Source organism: Oncorhynchus masou, chromosome 27, assembly GCF_036934945.1.
Source record: "Oncorhynchus masou masou isolate Uvic2021 chromosome 27, UVic_Omas_1.1, whole genome shotgun sequence".
In the NCBI taxonomy this organism is placed as follows: Eukaryota; Metazoa; Chordata; class Actinopteri; order Salmoniformes; family Salmonidae; genus Oncorhynchus; species Oncorhynchus masou.
Genome location: NC_088238.1, coordinates 51,569,676 through 51,597,396, shown reverse-complemented (window position 1 = coordinate 51,597,396; position 27,721 = coordinate 51,569,676). Strand labels below are relative to the sequence as shown.

The 27,721-nt window shown below is 43.8% G+C and overlaps 2 protein-coding genes across 3 annotated transcripts in view; one reads left to right on the top strand and one right to left on the bottom strand.

The window, feature by feature from the left end:
* The window catches only part of LOC135516383 (solute carrier family 2, facilitated glucose transporter member 4-like), a 37,625-nt gene extending 19,428 nt beyond the window's left edge, over nt 1–18,197 (top strand). The window contains exons 4-11 of the mRNA XM_064940653.1: nt 12,153–12,277; nt 12,511–12,626; nt 12,868–13,030; nt 13,282–13,469; nt 14,984–15,088; nt 15,497–15,598; nt 16,822–17,025; nt 17,184–18,197. Coding sequence (XP_064796725.1) covers nt 12,153–12,277; nt 12,511–12,626; nt 12,868–13,030; nt 13,282–13,469; nt 14,984–15,088; nt 15,497–15,598; nt 16,822–17,025; nt 17,184–17,408 — 1,228 coding nt within the window. The 3' untranslated portion in view covers nt 17,409–18,197. The remainder of the gene's footprint in view (nt 1–12,152; nt 12,278–12,510; nt 12,627–12,867; nt 13,031–13,281; nt 13,470–14,983; nt 15,089–15,496; nt 15,599–16,821; nt 17,026–17,183) is intronic.
* Nucleotides 18,198–18,856: 659 nt separating this feature from the next.
* On the bottom strand, nt 18,857–23,534 carry LOC135516384 (Y-box-binding protein 2-A-like). 2 transcript variants are annotated; one of them, XM_064940654.1, is made up of 9 exons: nt 23,362–23,534; nt 22,044–22,107; nt 21,822–21,855; nt 21,520–21,609; nt 20,970–21,236; nt 20,612–20,694; nt 20,268–20,475; nt 20,032–20,181; nt 18,857–19,869 (listed from the first exon to the last, which is right to left on the bottom strand). In XM_064940654.1, exons 1-9 carry the CDS (start codon nt 23,438–23,440, stop codon nt 19,834–19,836), a joined length of 1,011 nt encoding a protein of 336 aa, XP_064796726.1. In that variant the 5' UTR covers nt 23,441–23,534; the 3' UTR covers nt 18,857–19,833. The 2 variants fall into 2 exon arrangements, with proteins under 2 accessions (XP_064796726.1, XP_064796727.1); XM_064940655.1 differs by having other exon boundaries at nt 20,970–21,218; nt 23,362–23,530.
* Nucleotides 23,535–27,721: the final 4,187 nt, after the last annotated feature.

The window sequence follows — 27,721 nt, the reverse complement described above, 5'->3', positions numbered from 1 at the left end:
TTATGGCAGTCAGTTATATCCAACATGGTTCCCCATAGAAAGTGGCAGTTGGTTAGATCAAACATGGTTCCCCATAGATAGTGGCAGTTGGTTAGATCCAACATGGTTCCCCATAGATAGTGGCAGTTGGTTAGATCCAACATGGTTCCCCATAGATAGTGGCAGTTGCTTAGATCAAACATGGTTCCCCATAGATAGTGGCAGTCAGTTAGATCCAAAATGGTTATCCATAGATAGTGGCAGTTGGTTAGATCCAACATGGTTCCCCATATATTATGGCAGTCAGTTATATCCAACATGGTTCCCCATAGAAAGTGGCAGTTGGTTAGATCAAACATGGTTCCCCATAGATAGTGGCAGTTGGTTAGATCCAACATGGTTCCCCATAGATAGTGGCAGTTGGTTAGATCCAACATGGTTCCCCATAGATAGTGGCAGTTGGTGAGATCAAACTTGGTCCCCCATAGATAGTGGCAATCAGTTTGATCCAACATGGTTCCCCATAGATAGTGGCAGTTGGTTAGATCCAACATGGTTCCCCATAGATAGTGGCAGTTGGTTAGATCAAACATGGTTCCCCATAGATAGTGGCATTTGGTTAGATCAAACATGGTTCCCCATAGATAGTGGCAGTCAGTTAGATCCAACATGGTTCCCCATAGATATTGGCAGTTGTTTAGATCCAACATGGTTCCACATAGATAGTGTCAGTCAGTTAGATCCAACATGGTTCCCCATAGATTATGGCAGTCGGTTATATCCAACATGGTTCCCCATAGATAGTGTCAGTCAGTTAGATCCAATTTGGTTCCCCATAGATAGTGTCATTTGTTAGATCCAACATGGTTCCCCAGAGATTATGGCAGTCAGTTATATCCAACATGGTTCCCCATAGATAGTGTCAGTTGGTTAGATCAAACATGGTTCCCCATAGATAGTGGCAGTCAGTTAGATCCAAAATGGTTCTCCATAGATAGTGGCAGTTGGTTAGATCCAACATGGTTTCCCATAGATTATGGCAGTCAGTTATATCCAACATGGTTCCCCATAGAAAGTGGCAGTTGGTTAGATCAAACATGGCTCCCCATAGATTATGGCAGTCAGTTAGATCCAACATGGTTCCCCATAGATTATGGCAGTTCCCCATAGATAGTGTCAGTCAGTTAGATCCAACATGGTTCCCCATAGATAGTGTCAGTCAGTTAGATCCAATATGGTTCCCCATAGATAGTGGCAGTTGGTTAGATCCAACATGGTTCCCCATAGATAGTGGCAGTTGGTTAGATCCAACATGGTTCCCCATAGATAGTGGCAGTCGGTTAGATCCAGCATGGTTCCCCATAGATTATGGCAGTCAGTTATATCCAACATGGTTCCCCATAGATAGTGTCAGTCAGTTAGATCCAACATGGTTCCCCATAGATAGTGGCAGTTGCTTAGATCCAACATGGTTCCCCATAGATAGTGGCAGTCAGTTAGATCCAACATGGTTCCCCATAGATAGTGGCAGTTGGTTAGATCAAACATGATTCCCCATAGATAGTGGCAGTCAGTTAGATCCAAAATGGTTCTCCATAGATAGTGGCAGTTGGTTAGATCTAACATGGTTCCCCATAGATAGTGGCAGTCAGTTAGATCCAACATGGTTCCCCATAGAAAGTGGCAGTTGGTTAGATCCAATATGGTTCCCCATAGATAGTGGCAGTTGGTTATATCCAACATGGTTCCCCATAGATAGTGTCAGTCAGTTATATCCAACATGGTTCCCAATAGATAGTGTCAGTCAGTTAGATCCAACATGGTTCCCCATAGATAGTGTCAGTCAGTTAGATCCAATATGGTTCCCCATAGATAGTGTCAGTTGGTTCGATCCAACATGGTTCCCCATAGATTATGGCAGTCAGTTAGATCCAACATGGTTCCCCATAGATTATGGCAGTCAGTTATATCCAACATGGTTCCCCATAGATAGTGTCAGTCAGTTAGATCCAACATGGTTCCCCATAGATAGTGGCAGTTGGTTAGATCCAACATGGTTCCCCATAGATAGTGGCAGTTGGTTAGATCCAACATGGTTCCCCATAGATAGTGTCAGTCAGTTAGATCCAACATGGTTCCCCATAGATAGTGGCAGTCAGTTAGATCCAAAATGGTTATCCATAGATAGTGGCAGTTGGTTAGATCCAACATGGTTCCCCATAGATTATGGCAGTCAGTTATATCCAACATGGTTCCCCATAGAAAGTGGCAGTTGGTTAGATCAAACATGGTTCCCCATAGATAGTGGCAGTTGGTTAGATCCAACATGGTTCCCCATAGATAGTGGCAGTTGGTTAGATCCAACATGGTTCCCCATAGATAGTGGCAGTTGCTTAGATCAAACATGGTTCCCCATAGATAGTGGCAGTCAGTTAGATCCAAAATGGTTATCCATAGATAGTGGCAGTTGGTTAGATCCAACATGGTTCCCCATAGATTATGGCAGTCAGTTATATCCACCATGGTTCCCCATAGAAAGTGGCAGTTGGTTAGATCAAACATGGCTCCCCATAGATTATGGCAGTCAGTTAGATCCAACATGGTTCCCCATAGATTATGACAGTCAGTTAGATCAAACATGGTTCCCCATAGATAGTGGCAGTTGGTTAGATCCAACATGGTTCCCCATAGATAGTGGCAGTTGTTTAGATCCAACATGGTTCCACATAGATAGTGTCAGTCAGTTAGATCCAACATGGTTCCCCATAGATAGTGGCAGTTGGTTAGATCCAACATGGTTTCCCATAGATAGTGTCAGTCAGTTAGATCCAACATGGTTCCCCATAGATAGTGTCAGTCAGTTATATCCAACATGGTTCCCAATAGATAGTGTCAGTCAGTTAGATCCAACATGGTTCCCCATAGATAGTGTCAGTCAGTTAGATCCAATATGGTTCCCCATAGATTGTGTCAGTTGGTTCGATCCAACATGGTTCCCCATAGATTATGGCAGTCAGTTATATCCAACATGGTTCCCCATAGATAGTGTCAGTCAGTTAGATCCAACATGGTTCCCCATAGATAGTGGCAGTCAGTTAGATCCAAAATGGTTATCCATAGATAGTGGCAGTTGGTTAGATCCAACATGGTTCCCCATAGATTATGGCAGTCAGTTATATCCAACATGGTTCCCCATAGAAAGTGGCAGTTGGTTAGATCAAACATGGTTCCCCATAGATAGTGGCAGTTGGTTAGATCCAACATGGTTCCCCATAGATAGTGGCAGTTGGTTAGATCCAACATGGTTCCCCATAGATAGTGGCAGTTGCTTAGATCAAACATGGTTCCCCATAGATAGTGGCAGTCAGTTAGATCCAAAATGGTTATCCATAGATAGTGGCAGTTGGTTAGATCCAACATGGTTCCCCATAGATTATGGCAGTCAGTTATATCCAACATGGTTCCCCATAGAAAGTGGCAGTTGGTTAGATCAAACATGGTTCCCCATAGATAGTGGCAGTTGGTTAGATCCAACATGGTTCCCCATAGATAGTGGCAGTTGGTTAGATCCAACATGGTTCCCCATAGATAGTGGCAGTTGGTGAGATCAAACTTGGTCCCCCATAGATAGTGGCAATCAGTTTGATCCAACATGGTTCCCCATAGATAGTGTCAGTTGGTTAGATCCAACATGGTTCCCCATAGATTATGGCAGTCAGTTAGATCCAACATGGTTCCCCATAGATTATGGCAGTCAGTTATATCCAACATGGTTCCCCATAGATAGTGTCAGTCAGTTAGATCCAACATGGTTCCCCATAGATAGTGGCAGTTGGTTAGATCCAACATGGTTCCCCATAGATAGTGGCAGTTGGTTAGATCCAACATGGTTCCCCATAGATAGTGTCAGTCAGTTAGATCCAACATGGTTCCCCATAGATAGTGGCAGTCAGTTAGATCCAAAATGGTTATCCATAGATAGTGGCAGTTGGTTAGATCCAACATGGTTCCCCATAGATTATGGCAGTCAGTTATATCCAACATGGTTCCCCATAGAAAGTGGCAGTTGGTTAGATCAAACATGGTTCCCCATAGATAGTGGCAGTTGGTTAGATCCAACATGGTTCCCCATAGATAGTGGCAGTTGGTTAGATCCAACATGGTTCCCCATAGATAGTGGCAGTTGCTTAGATCAAACATGGTTCCCAATAGATAGTGGCAGTCAGTTAGATCCAAAATGGTTATCCATAGATAGTGGCAGTTGGTTAGATCCAACATGGTTCCCCATAGATTATGGCAGTCAGTTATATCCACCATGGTTCCCCATAGAAAGTGGCAGTTGGTTAGATCAAACATGGCTCCCCATAGATTATGGCAGTCAGTTAGATCCAACATGGTTCCCCATAGATTATGACAGTCAGTTAGATCAAACATGGTTCCCCATAGAAAGTGGCAGTTGGTTAGATCCAACATGGTTCCCCATAGATAGTGGCAGTTGTTTAGATCCAACATGGTTCCACATAGATAGTGTCAGTCAGTTAGATCCAACATGGTTCCCCATAGATAGTGGCAGTTGGTTAGATCCAACATGGTTTCCCATAGATAGTGTCAGTCAGTTAGATCCAACATGGTTCCCCATAGATAGTGTCAGTCAGTTATATCCAACATGGTTCCCAATAGATAGTGTCAGTCAGTTAGATCCAACATGGTTCCCCATAGATAGTGTCAGTCAGTTAGATCCAATATGGTTCCCCATAGATTGTGTCAGTTGGTTCGATCCAACATGGTTCCCCATAGATTATGGCAGTCAGTTATATCCAACATGGTTCCCCATAGATAGTGTCAGTCAGTTAGATCCAACATGGTTCCCCATAGATAGTGGCAGTTGGTTAGATCCAACATGGTTCCCCATAGATAGTGGCAGTTGGTTAGATCCAACATGGTTCCCCATAGATAGTGTCAGTCAGTTAGATCCAACATGGTTCCCCATAGATAGTGGCAGTCAGTTAGATCCAAAATGGTTATCCATAGATAGTGGCAGTTGGTTAGATCCAACATGGTTCCCCATAGATTATGGCAGTCAGTTATATCCAACATGGTTCCCCATAGAAAGTGGCAGTTGGTTAGATCAAACATGGTTCCCCATAGATAGTGGCAGTTGGTTAGATCCAACATGGTTCCCCATAGATAGTGGCAGTTGGTTAGATCCAACATGGTTCCCCATAGATAGTGGCAGTTGCTTAGATCAAACATGGTTCCCCATAGATAGTGGCAGTCAGTTAGATCCAAAATGGTTATCCATAGATAGTGGCAGTTGGTTAGATCCAACATGGTTCCCCATAGATTATGGCAGTCAGTTATATCCAACATGGTTCCCCATAGAAAGTGGCAGTTGGTTAGATCAAACATGGTTCCCCATAGATAGTGGCAGTTGGTTAGATCCAACATGGTTCCCCATAGATAGTGGCAGTTGGTTAGATCCAACATGGTTCCCCATAGATAGTGGCAGTTGGTGAGATCAAACTTGGTCCCCCATAGATAGTGGCAATCAGTTTGATCCAACATGGTTCCCCATAGATAGTGGCAGTTGGTTAGATACAACATGGTTCCCCATAGATAGTGGCAGTTGGTTAGATCAAACATGGTTCCCCATAGATAGTGGCAGTTGGTTAGATCAAACATGGTTCCCCATAGATAGTGGCAGTCAGTTAGATCCAACATGGTTCCCCATAGATATTGGCAGTTGTTTAGATCCAACATGGTTCCACATAGATAGTGTCAGTCAGTTAGATCCAACATGGTTCCCCATAGATTATGGCAGTCGGTTATATCCAACATGGTTCCCCATAGATAGTGTCAGTCAGTTAGATCCAATTTGGTTCCCCATAGATAGTGTCATTTGTTAGATCCAACATGGTTCCCCAGAGATTATGGCAGTCAGTTATATCCAACATGGTTCCCCATAGATAGTGTCAGTTGGTTAGATCAAACATGGTTCCCCATAGATAGTGGCAGTTGGTTAGATCCAAAATGGTTCTCCATAGATAGTGGCAGTTGGTTAGATCCAACATGGTTTCCCATAGATTATGGCAGTCAGTTATATCCAACATGGTTCCCCATAGATAGTGTCAGTTGGTTAGATCAAACATGGTTCCCCATAGATAGTGGCAGTTGGTTAGATCCAAAATGGTTCTCCATAGATAGTGGCAGTTGGTTAGATCCAACATGGTTTCCCATAGATTATGGCAGTCAGTTATATCCAACATGGTTCCCCATAGATTATGGCAGTCAGTTATATCCAACATGGTTCCCCATAGATTATGGCAGTCAGTTAGATCCAACATGGTTCCCCATAGATAGTGGCAGTCAGTTAGATCCAACATGGTTCCCCATAGATAGTGGCAGTCAGTTAGATCCAACATGGTTCCCCATAGATAGTGGCAGTTGGTTAGATCAAACATGTTTCCCCATAGATAGTGGCAGTCAGTTAGATCCAAAATGGTTCTCCATAGATAGTGGCAGTTGGTTAGATCCAACATGGTTCCCCATAGATTATGGCAGTCAGTTATATCCAACATGGTTCCCCATAGAAAGTGGCAGTTGGTTAGATCAAACATGGCTCCCCATAGATTATGGCAGTCAGTTAGATCCAACATGGTTCCCCATAGATAGTGGCAGTTGGTTAGATCAAACATGGTTCCCCATAGATAGTGGCAGTTGGTTAGATCTAACATGGTTCCCCATAGATAGTGGCAGTCAGTTAGATCCAATTTGGTTCCCCATAGATAGTGTCAGTCAGTTTGATCCAATGTGGTTCCCCATAGATAGTGGCAGTTGGTTAGATCAAACATAGTCCCCCATAGATAGTGGCAGTCAGTTAGATCCAACATGGTTCCCCATAGATAGTGTCAGTCAGTTAGATCCAATGTGGTCCCCTATAGATAGTGTCAGTCAGTTAGATCCATCGTGGTTCCCCATAGATGGTGTCAGTCAGTTAGATCCAATGTGGTTTCCCATAGATAGTGGCAGTCAGTTAGATCCAACATGGTTCCCCATAGATAGTGTCATTTGTTAGATCCAACATGGTTCCCCAGAGATTATGGCAGTCAGTTATATCCAACATGGTTCCCCATAGATAGTGTCAGTTGGTTAGATCAAACATGGTTCCCCATAGATAGTGGCAGTCAGTTAGATCCAAAATGGTTCTCCATAGATAGTGGCAGTTGGTTAGATCCAACATGGTTTCCCATAGATTATGGCAGTCAGTTATATCCAACATGGTTCCCCATAGAAAGTGGCAGTTGGTTAGATCAAACATGGCTCCCCATAGATTATGGCAGTCAGTTAGATCCAACATGGTTCCCCATAGATTATGGCAGTTCCCCATAGATAGTGTCAGTCAGTTAGATCCAACATGGTTCCCCATCGATAGTGTCAGTCAGTTAGATCCAATATGGTTCCCCATAGATAGTGGCAGTTGGTTAGATCCAACATGGTTCCCCATAGATAGTGGCAGTTGGTTAGATCCAACATGGTTCCCCATAGATAGTGGCAGTCGGTTAGATCCAACATGGTTCCCCATAGATTATGGCAGTCAGTTATATCCAACATGGTTCCCCATAGATAGTGTCAGTCAGTTAGATCCAACATGGTTCCCCATAGATAGTGGCAGTCAGTTAGATCCAACATGGTTCCCCATAGATAGTGGCAGTCAGTTAGATCCAACATGGTTCCCCATAGATAGTGGCAGTCGGTTAGATCAAACATGTTTCCCCATAGATAGTGGCAGTCAGTTAGATCCAAAATGGTTCTCCATAGATAGTGGCAGTTGGTTAGATCCAACATGGTTCCCCATAGATTATGGCAGTCAGTTATATCCAACATGGTTCCCCATAGAAAGTGGCAGTTGGTTAGATCAAACATGGCTCCCCATAGATTATGGCAGTCAGTTAGATCCAACATGGTTCCCCATAGATAGTGGCAGTTGGTTAGATCAAACATGGTTCCCCATAGATAGTGGCAGTTGGTTAGATCTAACATGGTTCCCCATAGATAGTGGCAGTCAGTTAGATCCAATTTGGTTCCCCATAGATAGTGTCAGTCAGTTTGATCCAATGTGGTTCCCCATAGATAGTGGCAGTTGGTTAGATCAAACATGGTCCCCCATAGATAGTGGCAGTCAGTTAGATCCAACATGGTTCCCCATAGATAGTGTCAGTCAGTTAGATCCAATGTGGTCCCCTATAGATAGTGTCAGTCAGTTAGATCCAACGTGGTTCCCCATAGATGGTGTCAGTCAGTTAGATCCAATGTGGTTTCCCATAGATAGTGGCAGTCAGTTAGATCCAACATGGTTCCCCATAGATTATGGCAGTCAGTTAGATCCAACATGGTTCCCCATAGATAGTGGCAGTCAGTTAGATCCAATGTGGTTCCCCATAGATAGTGTCAGTCAGTTAGATCCAATGTGGTTCCCCATAGATAGTGTCAATCAGTTAGATCCAATGTGGTTCCCCATAGATAGTGTCAGTCAGTTAGATCCAATGTGGTTCCCCATAGATAGTGTCAGTCAGTTAGATCCAACGTGGTTCCCCATAGATAGTGTCAGTCAGTTAGATCCAATGTGGTTCCCCATAGATATTGTCAGTCAGTTAGATCCAATGTGGTTCCCCATAGATAGTGGCAGTCAGTTTGATCCAACGTGGTTCCCATAGATAGTGTCAGTCAGTTAGATCCAACGTGGTTCCCCATAGATAGTGTCAGTCAGTTAGATCCAACATTGCTCCCCATAGATAGTGTCAGTCAGTTAGATCCAACATGGTTCCCCATAGATTATGGCAGTCAGTTATATCCAACATGGTTCCCCATAGAAAGTGGCAGTTGGTTAGATCAAACATGGCTCCCCATAGATTATGGCAGTCAGTTAGATCCAACATGGTTCCCCATAGATAGTGGCAGTTGGTTAGATCAAACATGGTTCCCCATAGATAGTGGCAGTTGGTTAGATCTAACATGGTTCCCCATAGATAGTGGCAGTCAGTTAGATCCAATTTGGTTCCCCATAGATAGTGTCAGTCAGTTTGATCCAATGTGGTTCCCCATAGATAGTGGCAGTTGGTTAGATCAAACATGGTCCCCCATAGATAGTGGCAGTCAGTTAGATCCAACATGGTTCCCCATAGATAGTGGCAGTCAGTTAGATCCAACATGGTTCCCCATAGATAGTGGCAGTTTGTTAGATCAAACATGGTTCCCCATAGATAGTGTCAGTCAGTTAGATCCAATGTGGTTCCCCATAGATATTGTCAGTCAGTTAGATCCAATGTGGTTCCCCATAGATAGTGGCAGTCAGTTTGATCCAACGTGGTTCCCATAGATAGTGTCAGTCAGTTAGATCCAACGTGGTTCCCCATAGATAGTGGAAGTCAGTTAGATCCAATATGGTTCCCCATAGATATTGTCAGTCAGTTAGATCCAACATGGTTCCCCATAGATTATGGCAGTCAGTTAGATCCAACATGGTTCCCCATAGATTATAGCAGTCAGTTAGATCCAACATGGTTCCCCATAGATTATAGCAGTCAGTTAGATCCAACATGGTTCCCCATAGATAGTGTCAGTCAGTTAGATCCAACATGGTTCCCCATAGATAGTGTCAGTCAGTTAGATCCAATATGGTTCCAAATAGATAGTGTCAGTCAGTTAGATCCAATGTGGTTCCCCATAGATAGTGTCAGTCAGTTAGATCCAACATTGCTCCCCATAGATAGTGTCAGTCAGTTAGATCCAATGTGGTTCCCCATAGATATTGTCAGTCAGTTAGATCCAACATGGCTCCCCATAGATAGTGTCAGTCAGTTAGATCCAATGTGGTTCCCCATAGATAGTGGCAGTCAGTTAGATCCAACATGGTTCCCCATAGATAGTGGCAGTTTGTTAGATCCAACATGGTTCCCCATAGATAGTGGCAGTTGGTTAGATCCAACATGGTTCCCCATAGATAGTGGCAGTTGGTTAGATCCAACATGGTTCCCCATAGATAGTGGCAGTTGGTTAGATCCAACATGGTTCCCCATAGATAGTGGCAGTTGGTTATATCAAACATGGTCCCCCATAGATAGTGGCAGTCAGTTAGATCCAACATGGTTCCCCATAGATAGTGGCAGTCAGTTAGATCCAACATGGTTCCCCATAGATAGTGGCAGTTTGTTAGATCAAACATGGTTCCCCAGAGATAGTGTCAGTCAGTTAGATCCAATGTGGTTCCCCATAGATAGTGTCAGTCAGTTAGATCCATCGTGGTTCCCCATAGATAGTGTCAGTCAGTTAGATCCTACATGGCTCCCCATAGATAGTGTCAGTCAGTTAGATCCAATGTGGTTCCCCATAGATAGTGTCAGTCAGTTAGATCCAATGTGGTTCCCCATAGATAGTGTCAGTCAGTTAGATCCAATGTGGTTCCCCATAGATAGTGTCAGTCAGTTAGATCCAACGTTGTTCCCCATAGATAGTGTCAGTCAGTTAGATCCAACGTGGTTCCCCATAGATAGTGTCAGTCAGTTAGATCCAATGTGGTTCCCCATAGATAGTGTCAGTCAGTTAGATCCAATGTGGTTCCCATAGATGGTGTCAGTCAGTTAGATCCAATGTGGTTCCCATAGATAGTGTCAGTCAGTTAGATCCAACGTGGTTCCCCATAGATAGTGTCAGTCAGTTAGATCCAACGTTGTTCCCCATAGATAGTGTCAGTCAGTTAGATCCAATGTGGTTCCCCATAGATAGTGTTAGTCAGTTCGATCCAATGTGGTTCTACATAGATAGTGTCAGTCAGTTAGATCCAATGTGGTTCCCCATAGATAGTGTCAGTCAGTTAGATCCAATGTGGTTCCCTATGGATAGTGGGAGAAAGTGTTACTGGGCAGGGTTGTGTTATTAGGCAGTGGCTCAACTCAGTTTCCTATTGTAACCCAAGCCGGGATGTTATCTGGACACAGACCCAGAGCCCTCTGTGATTGAAAGGGGATCCCAATGGAGTAGAGTGGGAGTAAGAAAGCCGGAGTCGGTCTTTCCCCTAGACTTAAGTTTCTCATGGTGGGCAAAATTACAGATTGCCCCTTTAAGTCTATAAAAAGTGTGCAAGTTTGAGCATGTGTCCATTTTTTTATCAGCATGAATTAGACTGAGTAATAGAAGACAGACTTTTATTCCATAGGCTGGGATCTGCACTATGCAGCTGTTGCAAGAACACATTTTTCTGGCTGTCCACTGGTTTCAAAAGCAAAGATTGATAGGCAGCTTAAACTTCTTGAATTCAACCATCAACTATACATCTAGATTTGCAAACAGCCATCCACAACAACCACAATCCATAAATCGCAAATAGCTAAATGAGAGAGCAGCAGTGTGATTCACATCAATGTAGATATCAATACTAAGTGATATCCATATCGCCGTAGACTACACCACTGCTGTCATCCTTACCTCCAAGCGTTTATTTAAATTGGACAGTCATTGGATGCCGACAGCAGTCGCACCATTGGAAGAATTAGCTTGGAGTGTAGCCTACAAAAGCCTATTCCTGCTCTTTTCTCACAATCCATCAAACAAATTTGGTGTGTCATCGTAGTGGTCTCTGATTGGTGGTCATCATTTGGTGTGTCATCATAGTGGTCTCTGACTTATGGTCAGACTCGCTCAGGTGGAACAAACTTAAACTTGTGCCTTTTTTCAATTCTGATTTGAATGTCATTGAGAAAAGTATCAAACATCCTTTCTGAATCTGAAAGTAATTCTTGAGGAAATCATCTAGTTTTTCAATAGAATCTGTAATCTGATTACAATATTTTTGATTGTAATGTAACGGATTACAGTTATCGTTTTTTTGTAATCCCTTACTTGTACTCCCCAACCCTGCCTGTGACACTTTCTCCTATGACACTTTGTAACATGGATATATCAGCAGAGGCATTATCTCTGTTTTGTGATCTGCCATTAAGAGGCTAAATGGTGGAATTGTCGAAGACCTGTTCTTATACTGTCTAACTGCCAGAACACACACTACTCACAAATATCAATTATATATCTGCAAAACAACAACTAATAACTTGAAATGTACATCATATTTACTTCTAGTATACCAATGATAACTAATATATTTATCTTTATTCTGACAGGAGGAAAGCCATGCTCATTAACAACTTGTTTGCCTTCATCGGAGGAGGTTTGATGGGCATGGCCAAGATCAGCCGGTCCTTCGAGATGATGATTCTGGGACGATTCGTCATCGGTGCATACTGTGGTCAGCACTCATCCTGCAGATTGACTATCTCAGAAATGTGTTTTGATGTGGTTTAATGCTGTTTGAATGGCTTTTCAGTGGTGCAGTTGTGGACAGACTATATTGTTTTCTATGGTTGTAGATGAACAGTACTGACCAGTGAAATAGTTCATCGGAACCACTATCTCTGCTCGGTTTTCTCCACACCTTGGCGTACCAGTTTCTGAATCGGAGCCTCATTCTCTTTCTCCCAGGATTGGCATCGGGGCTGGTTCCCATGTATGTGGGTGAGATAGCCCCTACCAGTCTGCGAGGGGCATTGGGCACGCTCCACCAGCTGGCTATCGTCACAGGGATTCTCATGGCACAGGTACAGCTCTCAGACCACACAATATTTTCTTCTCTACAGGCCAGAGAATGCTGCTTGTTCTCCACAACACATCTATCTGAACAAGTATTAAAGTAGTCAACTTCTCTCTCCTTCCTCCTCTCTCTCTCTCGCTCTCCTTCCTTCCCCTCTCTCTTTCCCTCTCTCTCTCTCTTTCCTCCCTCTCACCCTCTCTCTCTCTCTCTGCTTTCCTTTCCTCTCCCCCTTCCTAACTTTTCCTTAGGTCCTGGGTCTGGAGTCTTTGCTGGGCAGTGAGGAGTTGTGGCCAGTGCTGGTGGGTGTGACCGTTCTTCCCACTGTCCTGCAGATGGTGCTGCTGCCCTTTTGCCCAGAGAGCCCCCGCTTCCTCTACATCATCCGTTCCCAGGAGCACCACGCCAAGAGCGGTGAGGATCCAGTCACGACCATGTACCAGGACACTCTGATGGCCTCTTTTGCTTGTCTCCTTTCTTTGTCTCTTTTTCTTTCTGGATGAACGGAGAGGACCACAAGCAGAACAGGAGCAGGGTTTGAATAACAGGGGGACTGGGGAGTCTGGGCAACCCCAGAACAAGTCAGCCTCCCCCACCACACACACACTCTGAAACCCATCTGAAGTTCTATTCTCAGCCTGATTCTCATTCCCACTCATCCCTAGGCTTGAGGAGGCTGACGGGGAGACAGGAAGTAGGGGATATGCTAGCAGAGATGAAGGAGGAGAAGAGGAGGATGGACATGGAGAGGAAGGTGTCCATCGCAGAGCTCTTCCGCTCCCCCATGTACCGGCAGCCCATCATCATCGCCATCCTACTGCAACTCTCACAACAGCTGTCCGGGGTGAACGCTGTGAGTACTAGAGGAGGGAGGAGAGAGGGGAAGAGTGTGTGTGTGTGTGTCTAAGGATCTTTGTAGCGGTGTCTAGGACTTTATTGTGTGATTGGGTGATTGAACGCTGAGTTCAATATAATTCCCATCATCTCACAGGCACATGTTGCCATGGTGACTGACAGTTAGGGGTTCTGGGAGAGACTGACCAGGTCTTCCTACTGTTTACATCTGTTTACCTTCAACACAGAAAGCGGACTGGCTCCACAAGCCTTCACAACATACCACTGAGTTCACATTAGTTAAACATGGGCTGCAATGCACCGTTACTTAGTTCATATCTTATCATAGCTAGATAGGGTTGACAGGTTCTTCTACATAAATGTTATCAATATGTTATGTTATTAAAACAAACATATACACTGAGTATGCCAAACATTAGGACCACCTTCCTAATATTGAGTTGCACCTCAGAACGGCCTCAACTCGTCGGGCAATGGACTTTACAAGGTGTCAGAAGCGTTCCACAGGGCTGCCGTCCATGTTGACTCAAATGCTTCCCACGGTTGTGTCAAGTTGGCTGGATGTCCTTTGGGTGGTGGACCATTCTTGATACACATGGGAAACTGTTGAGTGTGAAAAACCTAGCAGCGTTGTTGTTCTTGGCATATTCAAACTGGTGCGCCTGGCACATACTACCATACTCCGTTCAACGGCACTTAAATATTTAGTCTCACCCTCTGAATGGCACACATACACAAACAATGTCTCAATTGTCTCAAGGCTTAAAACTCCTTCTTTAACCTGTCTCCTCCCCTTTATCTACACTGATTTAAAGTGGATTCAACAGGTGACATCAAAAAGGGATTATAGCTTTCAACTGACTACACAAAACATTAGGAACACCTACTCTTTCCATGACATAGACTGACCAGGTGATTCCAGTTGAAAGCTATGATCCCTTTTTGATGTCACCTGTTGAATCCACTTCAATCAGTGTAGATAAAGGGGAGGAGACAGGTTAAAGAAGTAGTTTTAAGGCTTGAGACATGGATTGTGTATGTGTTTACTCTTTTGTTGTATTTGAACTAAACAAGAATGTGCCAAGCAGTACGTGTCAGAGGACATAGTTCTATTCTACAGTATTCTATGCATTATGTTCTGGTCTATACTATTCTATTCTGAGACATGGTAAAATGTCTCATTAATAAATGTCCCAATGTGTGTTATACACCTGGTTGAGGTTGTGTCAGGGTGTGTCTGTCTGTGTTGCTGTAACCTTGCTGTGTTGAGTCTCCAGATAAGCTGTGTTTGTCAAAATAAAGCAAAACAAAGGGAAAGTGTGTGTGTGTGTGTGTTCAAACTCTTCCACAGTCAATCTTCTTTGGCCATTTTCACAATTTGAATCAATGTTAGAATGGACAATTGCACCGTTACACAAACCATATTGCCTTTCGGCACATATTTGGTCAGTATTACTCAGAAAGCTGGACCACGCTCCTTGACCAATCATCTTCTATTTCTCTCCTGTCTAGATCTTCTACTACTCCACCAGTATCTTCCAGAAGGCAGGGGTCCAGAGCCCTGTCTACGCCACTATAGGAGCCGGTGTGGTCAACTGTGCCTTCACCGTGGTCTCGGTACGCTTGCAAGGTCCTGTAACTAGGCACCTCCATTACTGTTTAACTCTTCACCTTTATCACTGAACAAAGAAGATAACGTAGTGAGTCGACCCAACCTAGACTTTCCCCTCCAAATCGGCCAGAGTTGGGTTGACAGGTCATGATTTGTTTTTTTAATATTATTGATTGGGTTGAGGGTTGATCTTTGATTTTAAAATGCAAACTTCTCTAGTTAAGCCATCACTTTTGTGTTTCCATCCTGTAGAAAGCTCCTACATAAAGATTGGAGAATTCCTTAGGCAAACGCCAGTTGGAAAATTCAGACCGAATCATCTGCAAAGTTTTTCCTCAATTAGAAATGAGCGAGCATGACACGGACCTGTTGTTACTGACCTGTTTGTCACCTTGTTCTTATCCAATCAACAGCTCTTCCTGGTTGAGAGGACTGGTCGCCGGACACTACACATGCTGGGCCTGTCTGGAATGTGCGGCTGCGCCATTGTCATGACAATGGCTCTCGCCCTATTGGTCAGTTCCAAACGAATACCAACAAGCTCATTAAGCCAATAACATATTATCATAATGGCAACTTTGGTGGACTGGAATAATGTATCCATAAACATACAATTACTACACCGAACAAAAATATAAACACAACATGTAAAGTATTGGCCCTTGTGCTGGGGACAACAAAGATTCACTCTAAAATTTGCAGTTTTGTCTCAACACAATGCCACAGGTGTCATGTTTTGAAGGAACGTGCAATTGCCATGCTGACTGCAGGAATGGTCACCAGAGCTTTTGTCAGGGAATTTAATGTTCATTTCTCTATCATCAGCCTCCTCCAACGTCGTTTTAGAGAATTTGGCAGTGCGTTCAACCGGCCTCACAACCTCAGACCATGTGTATGGTTTTGTGTGAGCGAACGATTTGCTGATGTCAACGTTGTGAACAGAGTGCCCAATGGTGGCGATGGGGTTATGGTATGGGCAGACATAAGCTACGGACAACAAACACAATTGCCTTTTATCGATGGCAATTTGAATGCGACGAGATCCTGAGGCCCATTGTAATGCCATTCATCTGCCGCCCTTCACCTCATGTTTCAGCATGATAATGCACGGCCCCATGTCGCAAGGATCTGTACACAATTCATGGAAGCTGAAAATGGCCCTGTTCTTCCATGGCCTGCATGCTCATCAGACGTCACCCATTGGGCATGTTTGGAATGCTCTGGATCGACGTGTACGACAGCGTGTTTCAATTCACGACAATATCCAGGAACTTCACACAGCAAGAGGAGTGGGACAACATTCCACAGGCCCCAATCAACAGCGGATCAACTCTATGCAACAGAGATGTCGCACTGCATGTGATAAACGATGATCATACCAGATACTGACTGGTTTTCTGTTCCATGAGCCAACCTTTTTTTTCCTTATATGAACTGTAACTCAGTAAAATCTTTGAATTTGTTGCATTGATATTTTGGTTCAGTATAGATGTCAATTCAAGTCAATGAGGCCATAATGGGTGGTATGACTATTTCTATGCATGTACCACAGGCAGATGGTGGCACCTTAATTGGGGAGGACAGACTTATAGTAACGGCTGGAATGGAATGAATGGAATGGTATTGACACATCGAAAACATGATTTCCTTGTGTTTGATACCATTCCAGTCATTTATGATTAGTCCTCCGCTCACCAGCCATGTACCTCTGGCTAAACCATCTCCTTTCCCTTGGCAGGACAGTGTTCCCTGGATGAGCTACATCAGCATGCTGGCCATATTTGGCTTCGTGGCCTTCTTCGAGGTGGGCCCCGGGCCCATCCCCTGGTTCTTTGTGGCTGAGCTCTTCTCCCAAGGCCCCAGGCCCGCTGCTATGGCCGTGGCCGGATTCGCCAATTGGACAGCCAACTTCATTATCGGCTTTGGCTTCCAATATGTTGCTGTAAGTACAGTGGTCACTATGGTGTTTTGGGGGAATTTTGGGATTGTAATATAATGGATATTGATCAGTGATCGATTGGCTGGTGTCTGATTGAGTTGAAATGTTGAGTGAATGTCTTAAGATACACCAGTGAACATATTCCCTCTCCCACTCCACAGGAGCTTTGTGGGCCATATGTCTTCCTCATCTTCGCTGCGCTCCTGCTATTCTTCCTCATCTTCACCTTCTTGCGGGTGCCGGAAACACGGGGGAAGACGTTTGACCAGATTTCCAACACCTTCAGCAAACACTCGCCCGCCATGATAGATATGGACCTGGACATGGAGCTGGGCAAACGCAGCACAGAGCTGGATTACCTGGGGGAGGAGGGGAGCCTCAACTGAAGGGATCCCATAGGGCAATTGGGGAAGGTGGGCAGAGGAGGCCAGACAGACTGTGGGGTGGTGGGCAAGGGAAGGGGGTAGAGGAAGAGAAATGGTACTGGGGGTGGGCTTGGGCCTCATTCCAAACATCCTTTCACCATTTATCGAGTTGCGTCTAGACATATCAAGTAGGGAAGGGGGCGTTGGCGTATGGGTCGAGGGATAGGGAGGTGATATGTTTGGGATGGGGGCCATAGTTGATGCAATAGCTGCCACTGAGAAATTACGCTAGAGCGAAAAATATTGGCAGAATCGGGAGTTGCAGGAATTGAGTCAAGGAAATGGTTGCACAACATTAAGCATTGCACCAACTGAATAGACGCCAGAAAGGGTGAAGGGTCAGTGGGGTGGGAGATTTATTACCAGAGCAACCCATAATGGGTGATCAGGAACTAGAATGTTTCTGAACCTTGAGGCATTTACACCGCCCCCAGTGTACATGAACAGATGGGGGGGATTTTATTGAGACTGCACAGATGTTCGAGGGAAAGACTTGGAGAAACTGGTATTTCTGCACTTTATCTACAAATAGATGTTCAGAGATGGTGAGAATCTGGGTGAAAGACAAAAAAACATGTACCTTTTTACAATGCTATGGCGTGTGGCATTGACGGAGGTATTTTATTTCTGATAAAAGTAAATACAAGTCTCAGCAGGCTAACACTCCACCACTAGCAACCCACTTCCGTGTCCCTAAACTTGATTACACAAAAGTGGACCGCTTTAACATGCGACTCAATGTACAGCCTATAGAGACTCCTTTTACAGAGGAAATCCTGTATTAAGTACTTAATGTATACAGTGTGCTGATTTGTATGCTGATTTGCTTGACACAAAAAAAAGGTTCAAGGGTCTACAAAATACTCAAACTTCACCCACTCCCATATAGGAGTACATCTTCAGTTCCTGAATGGGACAGGGCCCCAAGTAAGCACTACTAGTATTCATTCTACTGGTTTCCAAACGTAGTCCTACATAGTTGACATGGCAACAGGGCTCTGATACCGTAGCAGCCATCTTTCCCTAAACTGCTACACATGTGATGTTGCAGTCTATTATGTACTGTCTTGCGCGACCGTCTTCATGAAGACTTGTACAGGGAGGACCTACGGCTTATGTAGTGTGAAAAAAAAAATTCAGTGTTGAGATGTGGTTCATGTGACAATCATGGGCATGTTGAGGACCCAACATTTCAGCCAGTAATTTCATATATTACCATCCCAAGAAGTGTCAAAATGCATATATTAAATATACTGCAACTTAAGTCATGTTATAGTTTAGATGAAATGTTGTTACTGGAGCTTGAGTTGAAGAAATTAAATGACCAACTTCAGTTATCCCACTAAATGTGATTCAAGACATTTTACATTGTACTGAGTAATGTGACCATACAAAGAAATGCATTGTAGTCTTTGCAAACATGATTTTTATAGACATTCTGATACTGACATTGCACATAATCCCCTCCAAACAAGCACATACAAAACCAAAAAATTACAATTACAATATATCTTTAAACCAGCCTCATGCCTTTATGAGGGGGGATGGGCAGCAGCATGTTTTAGAATCTGGGGGGGGGGGGCGGGGTCAGGTCCTAGACTGTACCACTACACTCACACCTGCTTTGCTTTCATGTTATCAAACTTAAATAGAGGCTGGAGCCACTCTATTGATTGTGCCCATTCTCAGTCAATTAAAGAACTTGTTGTGGGTTTTGTGGTTTAAATGGGCATCCAAGCAGGTTCACGCTCTCTTCTAAAATGAGTATTTTCTCAATTGTAAACAGACAACCCACTATATCCCTTCCTCTCTTCTCCTCCTCCCCATACGCAGTGTGTAGACAAGTCAGGTGGGTATGTACTGTTAGATGGGGGACTGCGTCTAACGGTCCATAGGACCTACAGAGCGAGACCAACAGGTTGCCAAGAGGAAAGAGCCCGACATTAAAACAAAATAAACTGAACACAAAAAATGCCACAACTTAAAACTTCCAACCTCAAAACAAGCAGTTGGTCCCACAGGATTTGAGTCTTCAATTGGCAACCAAATTACACCTGTAATATAGGTGGGCATTCATTGAATGCCAGAATGTCCCAAAATTATAAAGGACACAGGAAAAGCAAAATCCACCTGGTGCTTTCCATTCCATCAAAAGACTTGTAATTCCTCTAAAAACCCATGTAGAAAAATAATTACTTAAGGAACTAAATGGTCACATACTAGTGACATCAGCTACAATATGGCCTACGATGCGGTTTTGTAGTGCAATGTAGTGCAATAGGCGTAACCCAAACCCCTCCTCCACCCAACCCCTGAAAGGTTGCATCAGTTTAGCGTGGAGTCCACCGCTTGCCTGGGGTCACGTGACACCATCTGCTCAGAGGCGTCATTCTGCCGCCACGGGAACTGTCGTGGCAGGTGGCTGGAAAGGAAGATTTACGACTTAATTGCCATAATTACCCAAAGAATCTATATTAAAATGAAACTACATAAATGAATACCTATAGTAAGACTTCAGCAGCTAAGTTATGACCAGAAGAAACAGTAGAAATAGAAGTACTGAGAAGACTTGGGTGCCTCGTACCTCTGGTGATTTGGGGATGGTTTTGGGGGAGGACTTGGGGGACATCTTGGGGGAGCCTTTAGGTGAAGACTTGGGGGAGGCTTTGACCTCAGCTGGCTTGGAGGTCTGAGGGGTGGTGCTAGGCCCCAAGGCTGGCTTCTCTGTCCCATCCTAAGATATGAACAGAGGGGAAACTGTCACGTACAGGGGGAGAAACTTCCGGCACAACATTCCATAAGCAGCACTGAGTGGCTCACTTTAGAGACAGTGTTAGACTCAGAGTTCCTCTGCCTGCGGCGGCTGAACTGTCGGCGGGGTTTCTGGCCGTCTTCGTTGGCCTGCTTCCCGTTTGTCTGCTGGGCCTCCACCTCTTTCTGTCCGTCCGCTGCCTGGCCTTCCTGCCTCTCGGTGGGGGCGCTGCCATCCTGCTTACCCTCCCCAGGGGGTGGGCGAGGACGGAATGGCCTGAGAAGGTTAAGTGGCATGGGACAAAGTCAAACGTAGAGTCAAATAGGCCTATGGGCTCAAAAAGATCCATTGACAATAAGAATCTATCCCAAATAAATCTGCCGGCAAAAAAATGCCATGTCACAAGTCTCACCTGCGGTACTGGGGCCTGAACCTGCGCAGTGGTGGCCTCTGCTGGTCGCCTTCCACTGCTCCCTCCTGTTCCCCTGACTCGCCCTGGGGAGAGAACAGAACACGGCACTAAAGGAGAGAACTGATTACGCAACAGATATCCACAGGATGAGGTTCAACCTTCCTCAACCCCATCCCTCCATTTGCAGACATTTAAACTGGACTATTCCTAGTAAATTAAAGTGGAAGGTAGTTGCTGGTAGTAAGTTCCATTCACCATATTACTTTAACCATCTGTTTTTCTCTTCAAATAAATCAACATGAAGGGAAAGGAACTTTAAACTGTTGGGATGCACCTTTTCCATCCATCTACTCCTCACCTCTCGTCCTTCCCGTCTGGGTCGGCGGGGCCTGCGTCGTCGCGGTGCGGGTCGTTCACCACCATTCTCCCCTCTGCCATTCTCCCCTTCGCCCTCCGAGGTGGGGACAGAGGTGCCGTCACCCTTATCATCGGCCTGAGGGCTGCGAGGGGAGGTGCGGCGGCGGCGGAAGCGACGTTTGTTGGGCGCATAGCGGCTGCCTTTCACAGGAACCCCGCTAGGCCCGGTCACGTTGGCTGCCTCAGAGCCCTGCGAGAGGGGAAAGAGCTTGTTGGAGAGACATTTAAGACAATGAAAATGTTATTGAATTCTCATTGTGCAATTCAAACAGTTTCAGTGAAATTGAAGGGATTGTTCACACAATCAATATTTCCCATTCATTTGACATGTCTCCGAATGTAGAAAGCTGCACACCTTATGGCATAAAACTGAACATGGCTTACAGTCGGAGGCATGAAAAGGTCTGTCACAATTTGAATTGTGATACCTCTTTAAGGCTTGTTAATTATGGGTGATATAAAATGAAAGCCATCCACACAGGTTTACCTACCTTGGTGGCCTCGACCACATCAAACTCCACCACCTCCCCATCTCCAACACTGCGAAGGAACTTCCTGGGGTTGTTGTTCTTGATGGCAGTCTAAACAGCAGATGGATTGGGTGATGTGATACAGGGTTGTATTCACTAGGCACCAAACAGAAGAAAGCAGACTGAAACAGTAAGGGACTATCTGAACTGGTCCAATAGGAAACCCTCCTTTTCAATTGTAGAACAGTGCGCATTAATGAATGTGACCCAGTGGTATTAAGCAGGTGTTCTTCCTGACATGGACTTAATCTTGCTGGGCTTACCTGATGAACAAAGACATCTTCTTTGGTGTCGTTTCTGAGGGGAAAAAATATCAGTAATGACATCTCCCATCCATGACAAACCATATCCATGTTAAAGTGTCAGATAGCTGTACTACAATGAGTATGCGTTGTGACAAAAGTAATGCCCATTGGTGTACATTTTACTTGCACATCAAACAAAATAAATGATTCAGGGGCACCTTCTAGCACATAACATGGTACCTGTTGATAAAGCCATAGCCATTGCGCACGTTGAACCATTTCACCGTGCCTTGGACTGTAGAGGCTGCAAAAACAGTTTTTTTTTAGGGATTCATGCTGGGATCAAAAGGTATTTTACAGATGAGCCCTGTACACACGCGAAAAGTAAAACCACCATAGAAAAGTTGTCACTAAAAGAAAAACCCTCAGACATTCGGATAAATACTATTCACAAATATCAAATTCAAGTCAAACCTTTAAGTCACTTGGCCATCAATGACTAGTATCTGAAGACTTAACGGGAAAATAATACAATACCATAATGTCTAAAACGTTCTCCCTTATCGCAACTTCTTTTATCAACCAAAGTACTTCAAGCTAGGCTGCAGGATATGGCATTCGCGTCAATCATTAACAATACTTGACTAGAACCCACGGACTAGGGCAAGTGGGACTAGTGCTTCCTGTGAAAATAGTTAAGTTTCGACATCGTGGTTAGTGCAATACATGAATACGCCCAGTAGTTGCAACTACAAACAGAAAGGTAATTTCCACCGATATTGGAATGTTGAATGGCAACTTCAGTCAAATAATTTGCACTACTGCATAATGCATTGCTGAAGACATTTTATGAAAGCCAGAACGTGGCAAATAAGTACGGATAAGTGATTATTTTGATCCGAAGTACTGTCGGATGGGAAAGGCAGACTTCAATCGATGCTCAATCAATGACCTACACCTGCGAACGAATTCCCTCCGCCTTGGAAAACGTAACATCTGATACAGTATTATTTTGACAGTATTAGCCTACATTAAACCACGTCGATAACTACATTTGTTTGAATTAATTTATAAAACCGAGTGCGTATAAACAGGTTGGCACATAATACCAACCGCACAAACCAGCGAGGGGTCATTTGAAAACAAGTATTTCGTCTGCGCTTCTTGAATATCAACATTGCTGTCAGTCCTAGTCGATTTTTAAACCAAATATATGAAACTGTTTAAACCCCAAGTCAGTGCGTAAAATATGGACGTGGAACTCGAGAAATTATACAATCCAAAAAAGGCTTAGGTTCAGCATAATTTGACCTGGGTGTGCAATGTGGGCTACTCCAATTGATTAACGTCACCCAAGACCTACACACTGACAAAACAATGAAACTAGAGCCTACGCACTTTATCTACCCAATTTGTAGCCAGCTGACATCTTTTACGCATTGATTTGAAACACCTGGCCAATGTTGCTGCCTTGATAAATCCACACGCAACACTAACGAAGTATTCAAACTTTTGTCAAGGAAGGTCTCTTCGCCAATAGTAATTATACTTTACCTACCTATAATTTTTCTCTCCAGCTGTGGCGGTTCTTCCACTGGTGCCGACGATGGGGCGCTCTGCTCTTCTGCGTCGTTCATACTCGCACGGATACAGATTCACAATAATGTCCACCTCTTGTCTTCACTTAGCTCAGATCACCACCGCAAACTTTTTATCCAGACAACCTCCCGGGATTCCCGATGTTAACCGCGCCCTCATTGGCATCGTAATAGCCAATCCAGCAATCTCATAGGCTGTGCAAGGAAGGCAATTGGAAGTGCCAAGGCTGCGAATAATGACAAGTTTGAAAGTGAAAGCAGGTAGGTAGACCGGTGATTGAATGAAGGAGGTGTTGTTATGCATGCAACCTCTCAGGACTGTGAACGAGCGGGCATGGCCTATATATAGGATGTACAAATGATTTTGAATGCACATAGCATAGGAAACATTAGCATAGGAAACCATGTGTGTTTAAAACGCAAAGTGGAATTCAGATGGCCTATCTATCATATATGATATAGGCTAGATCTACTCGGTGTGCCCTTCTCCTATAGCATGAGCAATGAAAGCATTATATATATATTTAAAAATAATAATAATAATACAACAATAACGCACAAAATAGGCTCTAGCCTAAGGCATACTTAGGCTTAGTTTGCTTGGTCAGTCAATAATGTAGGCTAAATAGCCCTACTTGTCCAGTCTGTTGCTACAGGCCTTAGGCTACTACACAAACTGTCTCTCTGTTTTGGATATTACAGCTCGTGCTGCCTTCATATATATATTAAACAGTTGGTCCCGGCCAAATCAGTCAGCACAAACACCCCAGGCAGACATGGTGATCAAAAGACCCCAGCCCCTCGTCTTTTCTCAGGCCCATGCCCTGACTCATCCACCAGTCCCAATCCTCCCCATTCCTCCATTTGGCCTCAGAGCCTCCACCTGGCCCTTTGGCCCTCCATACATACAGTGCCAGTCAAATGTTTGTACACACCTACTCATTCAAAGGTTTTTCTTTATTTGTACTATTTTCTACATTGTAGAATAATAGTGAAGACATCAAAACTATGAAATAACATACATGGTATCATGTAGTAACCAAAAAAGTGTGAAACAAATCAAAATATATTTTAGATTCTTCAAAGTAGCCACCCTTTGCTTTGATGACAGCTTTGCACACTATTGGCATTATCTCAACCAGCTTCACCTGGAATGCTTTTCCAACAATCTTGAGGGTGTTCCCACATATGCTGAGCACTTGTTGGCTGCTTTTCCTTCACTCTGGGGTCAAACTATTCCAAACCATCTCAATTGGGTTGAGGTTTGGTGATTGTGGAGGCCAGGTCATCTGATGCAGCACTGCATCACTCTCCTTCTTGGTCAAATAGCCCTTACAAAGCCTGGAGGTGTGTTGGATCATTGTCCTGTTGAAAAACAAATTATAGTCCCACTAAGCGCAAACCAGATGGGATGGCGTATTGCTGCAGAATGCTGTGGTAGTATTGCTGCAGAATGCTGTGGTAGCCATGCTGGTTAAGTGTGCCTTGAATTAAAATAAATCACTGACAGTGTCACCAGCAAAGCACCATCCCACCTCCTCCTCCATGCTTCACAGTGGGAACCACCCATGCTGAGATTATCCGTTCACCTACTCTCACAAGACATGGCGGTTGGAACCAAAAATGGCATATTTGGACAGATTTCAACCGGTCATTGCTCGTGTTTCTTGGCCCAAGCAAGTCACTTCTTCTTATTGGTGTTCTTTATTAGTGGTTTCTTGCAGCAATTCGACCATGAAGGCCTGATTCACAAAGTCTCCTCTGAACAGTTGATGTTGAGATGTGTCTGATACTTGAACTCTGTGATGCATTTATTTGGGCTGCAATTTATGAGGTTGGTAACTAATGAACTGATCCTCTGCAGCAGAGGTAACTCTGGGTCTTCCTTTCCTGTGATGGTCCTCATGAGAGCTAGTTTCATCATAGTGCATGATGTTTTTTGCGACTGCACTTGAAGAAACTTTCAAAGTTCTTGACATCTTCCAAATTGACTGACCATCATGTTTTGAAGTAATGATGGACCGTCGTTTCTCTTTGCTTGTTTGAGCTGTTCTTGCCATAATTTGGACTTGGTCTTTTACCAAGTAGGGTTATCTTCTGTATACCACCCCTACCTTGTCACAATTGGCTCTAACGCATTAAGAACGAAAGAAACTCCACAAATGTACTTTTAACAAGGCACACCTGTTAATTGAAATGCATTCCAGGTGACTACCTCATGAAGCTGGTTGAGAGAATGCCAAGAGTGTGCAAAGCTCTCATCAAGGCAAAGGGTGGCTACTTTGAAGAATCTCAAATATAAAATATATTTAGATTTGATTAACACTTTTTTTGTTACTACATGATTCCATATGTGTTATTTCATAGTTTTTATGTCTTCACTATTATTCTACAATGTAGAAAATGGTCCAAATAAAGAAAAACCCTTGAATGAGTAGGTGTTCTAAAACCTTTGACTGGTACTGTAGGACATGGGATTCATGTTTCACTGGGATAAATATAACACAGCGGGGACCTGCCAAGTTCTTTGGGGCCATCCACTGGACACTGACTGTGACTGCCACCATGTCAATGCCACCATTGGGGGCAATACCACCATAGGTAGCCTCTCACAAAGTGCCAAGTCTTTTACCAATAATTAGACGCTGTTATTAGGCCTGGCCTACATCAGCGACATATATTCAGCTTTAAAACCAGAACCCCCTAAAACCTAAATCTACTTACAAAAAATGTTGAACATTTTACTATAGTATAAAAAACTGTGAAGGGTAAGGGTTCATTCTCTATTGAGGCTTCGGTCAGTATCCAAGTGTGCGTTAGTGTTTTATGTGTCGCGTTTACGTTCAATTGCATATGCATAGTAGTATTATGCATAGTATTGACGTCAAACGGAAGGACGCGGATGGTAAACACATGATTCTGCCAGTGTATGTTTGTGTTAAACTGGGGCTCATAGACTCGAATGTTAGACTCAACGTTCATATCGGTTGATAATATTGGCGTCAGACTGCTGAAGATAAAAGGACCAAGGACAGGGATCGTGTTTGTTATTGTATCGTGTGTGACTTCCTGGTGTTTACAGAACACTGGAGCTGTGAGATAAGGATATCAGTGCCGGTGTTGTGCAGAAAATCTCCCCCTGCCAGAATTCTCTCCCCATTCCCGTGAACGCGCACACACTCAATTCTTCATTGCTGTGACTTGCTTGCTACTTGAGATGTCTGATCTTAACTCCGTTGTCAGTTTAGCCTACATTTCACTGATCTTAGTAGCAGAAAGCATGTTTATTTGTATCCCTAAAGGCAGCTATCAATGATTACGTTAGACTGCGTTTCATTATATTTTAATGGCGGTTTGATCGAGGGGGAGGTACTATTAACGTCTGCAGTTTATGGTTTGGCTATTTGTTTCAAGTGTATTAGTCTAGAAATAAAAATGTTGCCAAAATTCATCTCTCCCATGTCTTATTCGACTAGTAGTTGTTCTGAAATGTTTATTGCTTGCCTACATTTTACCCCCTCCTCTATGTTTAATATAACACATATACATTACTTATTCATCTTGGAAGTTTGTTCTATGGAAAGTATTTGACCCTAAAGTGTGCCACATGAAATATTCGACTCTAGTGACACAATTAAGGAAATTAGAAGGGGGTATTTCAGCAAGACCATTTATTGCCTGCCGACCCCCCCCCCCCTTCTAATTTCCTTAATTTTGTAACTAGAGTAAACATTTCAGAACAACTACTAGTCGAATAAGACATGGGAGATGACACATTTTGGCAAGGAGGTTTATTTATAGACCAATACACGAATAGCAAAACCGAAAACTGCAGATCAAACCGCCATTAAAATCAAATGAAATGCAGCCTAATGTGATCATTGACAGCTGCCTTGAAGGGCACAAAAAACATGCTTTCTGCTACTAAGATCAGTGAAATGTAGGCTAAACTGACAACGGAGTGAAGAACAGAAATCTCAACTAGCAAGCAAGTCACAGCAATGAAAAATTGCGTTCACGCGAAGGGGGGGGGGGATTCTGTCAGGGGGGAGATTTTCGGCACAACACCTGTTTAGAGAAATCAGTTGTAGGAGTTGAGCATGTACCAATGAATGGCTGCAGTATAGCTGTTAACATTGATGATGAATATGAGTATGATGCATGAAATGTTAAGGCACACGTGTATGAAAGCATGTACTATGCTGTCCTCGAGCTGTTGTCTATTAATGTAATGTATTGTCCTGTTTCATGTTTTGTGTGGACCCCAGGAACAATAGCTGCTGCTTTAACAGTAGCTAATGGGGATCCTAATAAGATACT

What these genes read in the sequence shown, in the direction of transcription:
- LOC135516384 (XM_064940654.1), bottom strand. Translation starts at nt 23,440, where the DNA reads ATGAACGACGCAGAAGAGCAGAGCGCCCCATCGTCGGCACCAGTGGAA. An exon ending in ATGTGGTCGAGGCCACCAAG is followed by an intron (nt 21,237 to 21,519) that starts GTAGGTAAACCT and finishes CTCTCCAACAAG; the next exon opens with CTCTTTCCCCTCTCGCAGGG. An exon ending in AGTCTAACACTGTCTCTAAA is followed by an intron (nt 20,182 to 20,267) that starts GTGAGCCACTCA and finishes TTCATATCTTAG; the next exon opens with GATGGGACAGAGAAGCCAGC.